At 54.6% G+C, this 11,992-nt stretch overlaps 1 protein-coding gene across 1 annotated transcript in view; it reads right to left on the reverse strand.

Moving 5' to 3' along the window:
- Window positions 1–11,765, reverse strand: part of CHRDL2 (chordin like 2) — a 32,164-nt gene extending 20,399 nt beyond the window's left edge. Inside the window, 3 exon segments of the mRNA XM_055701617.1 lie at window positions 7,604–7,711; window positions 7,714–8,004; window positions 11,690–11,765. Of these exon segments, the coding sequence (XP_055557592.1) occupies window positions 7,604–7,711; window positions 7,714–8,004; window positions 11,690–11,765 (475 nt within the window).
- Window positions 11,766–11,992: the final 227 nt, after the last annotated feature.

The following is an 11,992-nucleotide window of genomic DNA, read 5'->3' on the forward strand; positions in this document are numbered from 1 at the left end:
GGCTGTCCATGGGGACAGCAAGTCCCCCTCATCTACTTTTTGCCCCAAGAAGCATAAAAACATGAACTTTTCTCACCCTCTTTGATCCTATCATCCTAAGAAGAGCCAGTTTCCAGCCATGCTCCTAAACTTGAGGTGTCTGTCCCAGAAACGATCCAGCCCTGCTTACACTGGCATGGGTTTAACCTTGCCACAGCACAGGGAGAGGGATGAGAGAGTGCCCAGCACAACTGGTAAAGGAGATCCCCTTTGGAGATCTTCCCTCTCCCTGGATTTAGCATGTGCCTATCAACCCCCTCCACCTCCAAGCCCTTGGCTACACACCAACCCCTTAGCAGTATGAGGACAGCCTGCAGCAGAACCTGTGGGACCATAGCCATAATCACCACGAAACCCGAGAAAGCCTAGTTCAGTCATCCTTAATGTTCACATCAAAAGGCATTGCCTGATCCTGCAGGACCGAGCTCTGACCCTGGTTGGACCTGCAGGAACCTGGACCCTGTATCTCCCACCACAGTCCAGCAGCTGCTCCCACTTTCCCATAGCGTGTCCCCAAGCCCCAGCCAGCCAGAGGGAGATACTGGGGCTTGAGCTCTTTCGTGAATAAGTACATGCCTTGCCCACATGTGTTATTAGTGGTTTAAGTGCTTAGAGCCCCACTAAAAACTGAAGGGGATTTAAAAGGTTATGTCATCGAAGGGATTTGAGGTAGTTTGGGCGATTACGTTGCTCAAAGGCAGCAGAGACATTTATGCTCCCTGAAGCATTTATGAGTCTTTTAAAACCTTGCAGCACCCTGGGGATGCAGGGAGAGGGGAGAGGGCTGTTTTCCAAGGCATGGTGCCCAGCTCCCACCGCCCACTGCATGAAGTCGGGCAAACTAGCGGGTGCTGACCCTCCTACGCTGCTGGAAGGACTCCGTGATGAATAGCAGAGGGTCCCCAAAATCAGCTCAGTGGTGTTCATCACCCCAATATTGCTAAAAGGCATCCCACACTCTTGCTCTGTCACCTGGGGCAAAGCAATGGTTTAGAGAGCTCGGCTGGCGTTGTCCCACCTTGCCAAAGCTGGAGATGCCACCTGCTTAATGCGTTTCTCCCACGAACCAGGCAAAACTCATACAAATATACTGTTGGTGGGCTGCCGTCCCTCCTCCAGCTCCTGACCATCCTCAGGATGAACTCAAGTGATGCTCCACCATGGCCAGACCCTGTGGCCATCAGGGAGGGCAGCCCTATGGGTCTATGATGATCCTTATGGGTCCCTTCCAACTCAAGTCCTACAGGTCTGCCAGAAGCCCTGAGCTCCTCATTGAACTGATGGCTTCAAGCACATGATTCTCCAAGCTGTACCTTCAAAGGAGGTGACCACCAGCTCTGCACATCACCTGGCCCAAGCACAGCAGTGTGGGGCAAGTGTTGCATCTGCAGAAGAGGAGATTTGCAATAATTTTGGGGTGGATGCCATCAGAGAGACAGGCAGGGACATTTCCCTTCCTTTTCCACAGCCAGATCTTTACACCGTCCCCACAGTTTGCTCCAAACCCTTTGACAAGTCAGCAAACCCATATTCGTCGCCACGCAGGACATGAGTTTACAGCAAACCACACAAGAATGGGGAGCACATGGCTGGAAACCGCAGAGACCCAGAAGGGGGGAGGCGTGGGGTGGGGGAAGTCCACAAAACTAAAAAAAAACCCCAAAACAAAACACCCAACACATTTTGCAAAAGGGTGAGAAAGTGACTTCATTTTTCCCTGCTTGCAGCATCTTCGTGAATTACGCTGAGGGTGAAGAAATCAAGTTGCCTTCATGTGACGTGGCCCTGCTCAGCTTGCAGACTCCCATGCCAGTTGGCTGCTTCGTTCAAACATTTAATCACAAGTGGAGCCCTGGTTTGGGTCCAGCCCTCGAAAGCAGCCTGATTCATGTCTGCACAGGGCCCGCTGGTAAAATTAAAGCCGACTGGCAGTGCTGGGCAGTAGCAGACACTTGTCCGCATCTCAGTAGCACTATGCCGCGTGTTTGGCAAGAGGCGTCAGCATGTTTGGTTAAAAGCAAGCTGGGGATGGATGGAAGGAGGAGGCTTAAAAGCTGGAGGCTCTGGATCATTTTTTCCCATGCCAGGCTAATAATTTCATTTTCAGAGGTCAAACTTTGGATATCTTCCCAATTCACTCGGAGTGAAAAGCCATTTGTGGCAGTAAATTGCTCCCGTGCCGTTCAGTCTCCTTATTTATTACGTCTTCAGCAACAGCATGCTCACAAAAGTCACGTTGTTTTACTTCTTATTTTCCAGAGAGGGCTCTTGAGCTGTGGAGTCTTTTCAAGGCTGCTATACCAAAATCCAGATGAAGCCATCAGCTTTTTTCCCTTCCCGAGGACTATGCCATCCCTGGGCAGAAGACAGTGGGCCAGCCTGATCCACACCACCTTGGAGACATGACCAGAGCTTGCTGATTGCAAGCCAGAGGCTCCACGCTTGGAGGTGGCCCTACGGGACCTGGAAGTAGGAGCAGAGGTGGAAAGGGGCAAGTTCCCCATAGCAAACACCTCCAAGAACAAGACCCATCTAACCAGTTTCTTCTCAAGTACAGAAAGCCCGTGATACAAGCCCCTGCTCTTCAGCGTAACTGTTATGGGTTGTATGAACCAGAAAAAACAACTGAAAGCCTTGTAAATTATTCCTTTGCCTCCCAGCAGCAAGTTTTGTGGCCTCATGCCCAGAGGAAGAGTGGGAAATGATGTGGAGACCGACTCTTCCCCGTGGGAGCTGCTCTGTCTTGCCCACCCCAAAGGGCTCTTCCGGGGAAATCATGGAGGAGGAAGGTTTCTCCCTGCATCCCCACCCAACAGTCATTTTCTGCCATGGCTCCAGTGTTCTCTTGAGGACCACCTGGCTACATCCAGATCATTGAATACCCCAGGCCAGGGTCTGGGGCCAGTAGTCTGGCCCTGCTCATGTCCATACCCACCTGCTGGAACCACCTTGGCCCAGCTGTCCCCAGGGATTTGTCAAAAGTCCAAGTTGGCACCAGCCACACCATGCTGGTGAGTCTACCTGCAGCAAGGGTCAGATCATCCCCAATCAACGCTTGAGGCTATGCCCAGGCCCTGGTTTACTTGATTATTATTAATTGTCATTAATTATGATTAATTACATTCTGGACAGCAAGGAGGGTATGTAATACAAGATGGAAAATATGATGGAGAGGGCAAGGCAAAAGAGGGCTGTTAGCAAGAAAAGGGTGATCCCTGGCCATGTCAGGGATGAAAAGAAGCAATCAGCCTAGGGCAAAGCCTGGAAGATTTAGGATAGGTATTGCAGGGAGCTTTCCAGCTATCAGGAGACTGAAACCCCAGAAGAGACCATCATGGAGGCTCTGAGACACCCTATGAACCTGCTGGAGCAGCATCTTCATGAGATGGTCGAGAGACATCAGTCCAGGGTGACAAACTGAATGGCATGGAGAAACCTGCCCTGTGCTGCGTTCAGTGACTGCTGACATCTCTCTCACACCGCAAGAATGGCCCCAGTGTCTCTTTAGGATGTGTCTCAACAGCTTCGTACACCACCCACCAATGAGATGCCATCCCATGCCTTCACGACCTGCTCTACGTCTAGTGAGAGACCATGAAACGAGGGTAGACAAGCAAGACTCCACAGCCTCCTTGTTGACCCATCAAACCGGTCAATGTTGGTCAGACCACCCCCAGACATCTCCTGACCTCGGAGGCATAAAAGTTCCCTCAAGCCAACATGTTCATGAGACCTGTACCTTGAAGCTCCCCCACCTGCTGGCACAGCCCATTTGAGCACCGCTCCACATTCACAGTGGACAAGGATATCCCTATGGGTTTCCCAGCGTGGTGTGAACCGTTCCACTGCCTGGGCAACTTGACCATGGCTGAACCAGGGGCCCGAACAGGTCATATGGTCAACCGCACTGATCCCAAGCATGGCAGCAGGAGCCGAGATGAGCTATTAAAGTTGCACGCCTGATGGCTACTGAAATACCATGTTCTGCTGCCAAATCCTCCTTCGGCTCGGGCTCAGCCATGCTCACTTCACCTCCCTCATAGGGACTGATGCTCAACAAAGTCAAGCCACAAACACACACGCATGTGCAAGACCCTGCCCCCACATCCCCTGCTCCCACGCTGGGGCTTCCCAGACCTGAGCAGAGGGTCCTGAACAGTCATGGTTGGTTTTAAATTGCTTTTACATCACTGCACCCACCAGCCTGGGGAACGGCTCCCACCTGCACACCCACTACCCAGCTGGGTCTCTGCCCATGTAAGATCACCGTGCATCAGTCCTGGCTGCCACTGGAGCTCCTCTATGCTACAGGACACTGAGGAGTCCCCAGAGTGTGTCCCTGCTGCAGGTAAAGCCTTGACCCGTGGCTAGAGAGGGGCTCATCCACCTGCAGAAGACCCCAAAGCACAAAAAATGAAGGCAACAACCTCTCCCAATTTGTGTACTGCAGAAAGCCTCCACCAGCCCTGTGCCTCAGTTTCCCTAGCAGCGACTTTCATTCCAGGTACCCAAGTGGCTCCAACAAGGATTCTACTGAAACATCCCACAGGTCTCACCCTGCTTTCATCCCATGGCGCAGGGGGTTTCCTCCATCTCTGCATCCCCAGAGGGTCCCCCCGCAGCTCTCCCCCGAGCAGGGCACATCTGAGCTGCCCTCCTGGCCCCTACAGCTTTTTCAGAGGTCACGCACCTGCCAGACAGCACCGTGCCGGGCATGCGGGCGTGTGTTTATGCAAACCAGTTTGCAAGTTTTAAGAGTGGCCATAAATAAAGCGTAAAAAGCACTGTCTGGTACAGAAAGTCCAGGCGCTCCTATGACAGCCCTGTATTTATGAAGGGCTTAAAATGCAACTTAGCTGAGAAGGCACTGGTTAAAACACACCGGGCCCTTGCCATGTGGCATCCTAACGACTCCATTCAACATCCACATCATTTCCCATGTGCTCGCCTCACTCAGTCCTGGGCTGGGAATTTCTTCTTGGGACTTCAAGAACCTGGAAAATTCTGCAGCTCTGCAAATGCAGCCTCATGAAGCATCCCCAGACTCCCCAGGGTGGAGAAGCCAAGCAAAGTCGCACACTCAGAGCACCCCCATGGGCTCTGCAAGCAGAAGATGGGGCCCCGTTTCCCCCCGCTCCTTCCCAAGGGAATGCTTGGTTGTTTAAAGTGGGGCATGCTGCCCTCGCCTCTCCTTCACCGTGGCCACAAGTAGGATTTGCTTTTCATCCTGATCCTTTCCATGTTGGACCACTCAGTCCCTCATCCCACTGGATCAGAACTCCTAGGACAGATGGATCCCACGAACCCCTTTTTCTCCAGGAACCATGTTAAAAAAAAAAAACAAACAGCAATTTCCAAGATTCTAGGGAAAACTACCGCCCCGTGCTCTCCAGAAATGCTGGTGTTTAAACGCCTCCAGCCAAAATATTGCGTTCGACTATTGCCGCTGAATTACTCATAACAGCCGGCCTGTAGCACATTCGGCCCAGTAACCTGTGCCTCTGATATTTTTTCAGCTGAGAGTGTAAATCCCCTAAAATAGCCTGTTTCTGTGGGCAAATTCTTCTTTTCTGACTTGCCTTCAAGCCCAAGCATTTCTGCTTCTCACCTATTTTTAGCCATGACACTGTAGGTCTCTTGGCTGATGAGCCTGCTCGTAAGTAATTTATTCCTGTCTTCATTCTCCCCGAGCGCTCGGCCCCAAGAAAAATGTGAGGCAGCGAGCTGCAGAGGTGGACAGTGGAGAAAAGTCCACAATTTGATGAGGATCTTGTCACCAAGACCCCACTGCCCTTGGCCATGGGGCACCTGGAGCCCCAGCCAAGCCCCCTGCACTGCAGGATGTGCCCCGCAGCAGAGCCAAGTGATGCAGAGCTGGGGGGTGATCCCAGACCTCCCTGCTCCAATCCTGCCCCTCTTCCACAGTCTCCAGCCCTTTATCACCATTTTAAGCCCTGCAAACAGACCCCAGCGCTTCTTCGCAAAGTAGACAGACCCCTACTGCTCCCATTCATCATGGTTTATCCCCAGTTTATGGGCTCTGCTACCATCAGCAGGTACCTCTGAAGAGAAAACAGCTCCCCTAGCATCTGTTTCACCTTCTGGAGATAAAATCACAGAAGGGTTTGGGTTGGAAGGGACCTTCAAGACCACCCGGTCCCACCCCCTGCCATGGGCAGGGCCCCCTCCCCCCAGCCCAGGCTGCTCCCAGCCCCGTCCAGCCTGGCCTTGAGCCCTGCCAGGGATGGGGCACCCACAGCTGCTCTGGGCAGCCTGGGCCAGCGCCTCGCCGCCCTCACGGGGAAGGGTTTCTTCCTCATGTCCAACCTAAATCTCCCCTCTCTCAACTAAAAAGTCTCTGTCCTCCTCCTAAGCTGGGTACCACGGCTAACACAACCCTGGCAGAGGCAGGGAGTCAGACCCACATCCCTCGTGCAAGCAACTGATGCGGTGGTCTGAGCTCGACGACTTTCAGTGAACCCAGGGAAGGGCAAGTAGTTAAACTCACCCAGATTTTGCTCTCCAGGGCTCTGCACAGCCTCATCCATCTGCTTGCCTTTCACCCCCCAGCACACCCCACTGTCAGGACAAGCAATCCAGTGCTCACATTTTGGGTCAGCGCTCCAGGAGAACAATTATATGCCGAGCGCCTAATGCACTGCTGGCAGTGGGCGAGTCATAAATCACCCTAATGCAGCCACCGACAGACTCTGCTGGGATTTCGGGAGATTAAAGGGGAGAATAAATGTAGGAACACAATGGGTCCTGCTCTGGTTTCCTTGGTGCTCAGGTGGTTTTGCGATGTTGTAGGGTGCCCAGCACCCACTAGTGGGGTCCAATACTTTGCCCAAGCCAAACCCACCTCCTGGCCCCAAAGAATTCCTCCAGCACCTTCCAAGCTGCTTACACAGCCCTGGCCAAGTCCTTCAAGCCTTTTTGTACAAGGAGATGCTGAGTCTCCCTTCCCCGTCCCGAATCTTATCTGCCTCGGTCAGTCAGCTGGGAGCAGAAGCAGGAGAGAACAAGGGATGGATGTGGAGATGGACAAGGCACGGACATGGAGAAAGGCCCCCAGCTTTGGTTTGGGCGGGTCATTTCCCCAAATCATCCATGTCCCTGTCCACCCTCCGAGGGGACATGTGCCTATGCAGGGGAAGGGCTGCAATTCGACCCCCTGCCCTGCGTGATTTCTTAGCCCATGGGAGGGGGGTCCCAGCCTTTCAGACCATCCCTGTCAGCCCACGAAACCCCCCAGCCCCTCACCAGCACGCAGCAATGTGCTCGGCAGTGTGCGCTCCTGCAAAGCAGCAGCTGGGGACAGCAGTGGGTGGAAGGGGACACAGCTGTGTCCCCAGCAGTGCTGGAGGGGGGACTCAACTTGCTGCACGGCCTGGGACATCCCAGCCACGGGAGGACAGGCACCTGCCATGGCGAGGAGCCTCCCCGTGTCGCTAGCCATGCCCGCAAAGCCCTCCCCCGTCAATTTCTTGGGGACTCCGGCGATGGGGAAACTGAGGCACAGAGGGACCCCAGTGCAGCGGGGAGGGGAGCGGGGAGGACTTACGAGCCCGGACTCGGCTTTGGGAGGCGAAGAGGAGCAGCAGGCAGCGCAGGAGGAAGCCGAGGGGACCCGCCGCGGGAAGCATCGCAGCCCGGCGATCGGCGCCCGGGGGTTTCGGTCCCGGTGCCCGGGGGTGCCGCGGTCCCAGTGCCCGGGAGGTGCCGCTGCCCGATGTCCCGGTGCTGGTCCCGGTGCTGGCTCAGTCCCGGTGCCGCGGGGGGCTTCGCTGGCGCCGCCTGTGCCCGGTGGTGCGGCGCGCTCGGTCCCGCTGTCGGGTGCCTCGGGGCCGGTGCCCGGGGGGTGCCGAGATGCCGGTGCCCGGGGGTGCCGGTTCCCAGGGGTGTTGCGGTGCTGGTGCCCGGGGATGCCGGCGCCCGGGGGTGTCGCGGTGCCGGTGCCCGGGGCTGCCGGTTCCCAGGGGCGTCGCGGTGCCGGTGCCCGGGGGTGCCGGTGCCGCGGTGCCGGTGCCCGGCGGGGCTCGTCTCGCTCCGATCAAAGGCTCCTCCTTTCGGGAGAGCCGAGGAGTTTGTTTGTTGGTATTAAAGGCTGGGGGGTGGGGGGGTGGGGGGGTGGGGGGGTGGTGAGATCCGCAGGGTGGGTGTTGTTTTTTTTTTTAATTATTATTATTTTCCCACTTTTTTTGGGTGTTTTAGGAAATTCCTCGGCGGCTGGAGGGCGGAGGGAGGGCGGGCGGGGAGGGGGTGCGGGAGCCGCAGGTTTAACCCCTGCCTGCCCGCAGCCCGGCCGGGGCTCCGCGACACAGTCCGGAGGGGGGCTGGAAGGGCTTGCGGGGCTGGACGAGGCGGGCGCTGATCTATCACCCCCAGACAGGGCCCGGCTGCATCCCTTCTCCCTGTTAAACCCCGCTGGACACCCGGATCTGAGATGCTCAATCCCCACCCCCACCCCGGGAGAGGTTTAAACCCCCACGCTGGGGCTGAGCCCCCGCAGACGCATCTACCCCATCCCGGGGTGCAGCTGGCCCTGGCACAGCCCCGAGCATCCCACGCTCCCAGCAGGACAAAGCAGAACACCGGGCTGCAGCCTCCGCTCCCAGGGCTCTGCTCCACCACCCAGGTTCCCCGGTGCCCTGACTTCCTTCCCAGTAAAGCCCAGTTCCCTTTCCAGTCCCACCGATGGGCTCCTTCCCACCCGAGGCAGTGGGGTGCAGCTATCCCACCCATACCCACAGCACGCAGGGGCAGAGGTTCCAGCAGGACAAAGTGGTCGAGCCCACTCTCCTCACCAGCTGCTTTATGTTCCTCCAGCTGCATAAAGCCATCCCAAATGACCAGCGTAGCCCCTGCCTGCAGGAACTCCCCTTGCCCCAAGCCACCACCCCAAATCTTCCTCCTGCCACCCCAGCAGAGCAGAGAGCAGCACTCACACCTCGGCTTGCCCTTTGTCTCCACAGCACAGAGCTGCCAGGCATGGAATGCCATCGGATGGAAAGCCACCGGTCACGCAGTTGCTCCTGGAGAAGCCACCTCACCACCCCACATGTTGCTCCTGTTCCTGCTGCTCCCCAAATTCTGCATGAAGTTGTCCAGCTCTGGCTGCCAGCCCTGCCCTGCCTGCCTGGGGGGCTCAGCTTTCTGCTCTCCAGGACCTTCGTGGAGAAGCTGGGAAGCGCTGGATCCTCCCTGAGCAGCTGTGTCCACTCAGCAGCACAGCTTCCCACAGCCAAAATAACTCAGGGCCACCAGTTTATTGTGGAGATGATGGGTTTCTGCAGCTTCCTTAGACCCCCGAGGCCCATTTTTCATACTGCTTCCAGGGGTGATTAGAGCAAGATGCTTTATTAAGCACAAGAAATACTGGCTTTAGCACAGTGCTGAACACCTTCATGCCCATGTTCCCCCATGGGGCAGGCTTGGACAGAGGTCCCAGACCTTGCAGGAGCCCTGGGCTCCTCCTTTGCAAATGCCTTCATCGCTACACCATGGGAATGCTCTCTTCTCATCTCCTTCAGCTTCCTCGCACCACTGGCAGGGGAGAGACTGTCATCATCTGCGATCCCTCTGGCACCAGGTGACCAGGGATCTCCTCCATCAGCCAAGTTATTTATTTTCCTCCATCAATTCAAGCTCGGGATTGGGCTTTCCAGGGTGTGAGATCTTTGTGCCCGCCGCCAACCCCCTTGAGAATGGCACCAAGCCATCAGTCTGCCAACAGCTCCAAGGTGTCCCCAAACCCCTAATCCTGGCCACACCAGCCATGTGCCCCATTTGGCTCAGAAAGGAAAGCAGTCAAGGGGAATTCCTACAGCAAAAACTCTTCTTTCCACCCATTTCTTCTTCCCCTCTGTCTCTAGCCCTGCCCCAGGAGCCAAACACATCCCCCTTTACTAAACTATGTCTGCAGGTGCCTGTTCCTGGAGCTGGATACAAGGGAAATCTCCTTTGTAATAAGAAACCTGATTCAATAGCACTTTAAATCATCAGCTTTATTTTCTCTTTAAGCTGCTGAGCATAAGAAAGAAGTGAAGATGGATTTCTGCACACACATGGGCTGGATGCATCTTTTAGGAAGAAGGTGGCAATCATCTAACCACAGCTAGCAAATGCAGGTTAAGTCCTCACCCCACCTTGACTCTCCCATACAGGCATGTCTGTGATCCTTGAAGAGCACAGCCCTGCACACAGAGCACGAGACTGTTGCCCCTGGTTGGGTTGTCTGCAGGGATTGTCACAGGTCTACTTATTTACAAGCTCTAAAAATAATTTTACCACTTGGTGCCCTCCCCTGCGAATTGCAGGCATGATTCTGCTGAAGGACCAAGTCACTCCAGGGGAACATAGATAACGCCGGGCTGCTCTGCACATCATCTGGCACCTACTACCTATGAAAAGCACAAGCAGTGCCTTGCTGTTGCATTTCAGGGCTAACTGGAGCAATCCTGACGTGACCACACACCTTCAAGACGAACTACAAAGCTGTTATTTAGAGAAGGCAGCAACATGCCTTGTGCATTACAGCATCTGATGTGTCAGAGCAATTCAAAGCCCGGGCTGGTCCATGCTGCCTACTGCTCCTCTGAGTGATGGGTCGGCAGCCCTGAAGCCTCTGTGTAGGTCTGGAAAGGGGGTGTCCCATGCTGTGGTTGGAGGAACTGTATTTTTTTCCCCATCTTACTGTCCCAGCTGCATTATCTGTGCACTGAGAGCTCCATGCAGTACAAATTCACACCGGCCAGGTTCAACTCACCTGGTGGTCCTGGCTTCTCACCACCTAACCCAGCTTCCCTTGTTTCACTGCTCCACTCATTCCAGCTCCCTGCAAATTTTGCTAGCAATGCCCCTCTATTTTCTTCTCATGCCTCGATAAAGATGTTAAAGGGGTTTGGCTAAACAGCGGGGTCCTTCCAGCTCCCACCAGGAACAGCCGGTCCTTCCTCTCCCAGCTCTTCCCTTGCACAGGGCGGACTTGAAAAGCCCATTTGTAGTGTAGGTCTGTGGGGAAGTTATGAAAGTGCTTAGAAAAATGGGGACGTGAAGCCCAAGTCAATGAAGTTATTTTGCGTCTCTGCTGTAACAGCAACAGCTGAATTCAGAACTGTAGATCGTGGCCCCGCATCTGGGCTAAAACTTATGGGAAAGTTCAGCCATGTCCTAAGTGCAGACCCAGGAAATAAAGGCCAGCCTTGTCAGGAGCAAGGTGCTGTGTTACATCTCTCTTGCATCTCATAAAGAATACATTCACTCTTTGGCAAAAACGAGGCTCTTTATCTTCATCTCCAAATTAATCCGTCTGACAGTTTCATACTGCCAACATCAATCCATCTGCAATCATGAATCAGGCTTCAAAAACCATGGGATTGGCTTGCATATAATAAAACTTGGGTCCTTTTTATTTGCCTTCTGGTTCCTGAGCCTCCAGGTCAAACTCGCTCCATGTTTTCTGGGCAATCAAGAAGACGAGATGATTCCTTTTTTTTTTTTTTTTTTTTTTCCAAATGAAAACTGAGATTCCCCTACAAACTACTGAATAAACAGCATGGGCTCCAATAACATCCCCCACCACCTAGCCTCCTGGCAGGATCGTGAGCTGGCTGGACTGTGGGCTGGAGGAGCTGGCTGCACACCGTACCTTTCCCTGGAAGTTTGTAGCCCAGCGTCCCAATGTTTGATCTGGTGCATGTCTGCGGGCCAGGAGAATCGCTCATGCAAGGGCTGTCAGATGCAGGCGATGGAGCTGGAAACCTGCAGGACCATGAACCATTGCAAGCTGGACTAAAGAAATCTGGCTGCAGCAGTAAGTCCTGCCCCAGGGATGGAGGAGCTCCTGCCTCACTTGACATATGGCTGCAAAAACATGTAGCCTGATGTGGTTTCTTCTGCCTGGGCATGAAGGCTGCCCATCCTGGGGACTGCAGAAGTAAATCCCAATTAT

Source organism: Falco cherrug, chromosome 2, assembly GCF_023634085.1.
Source record: "Falco cherrug isolate bFalChe1 chromosome 2, bFalChe1.pri, whole genome shotgun sequence".
NCBI lineage: Eukaryota > Metazoa > Chordata > Aves > Falconiformes > Falconidae > Falco > Falco cherrug.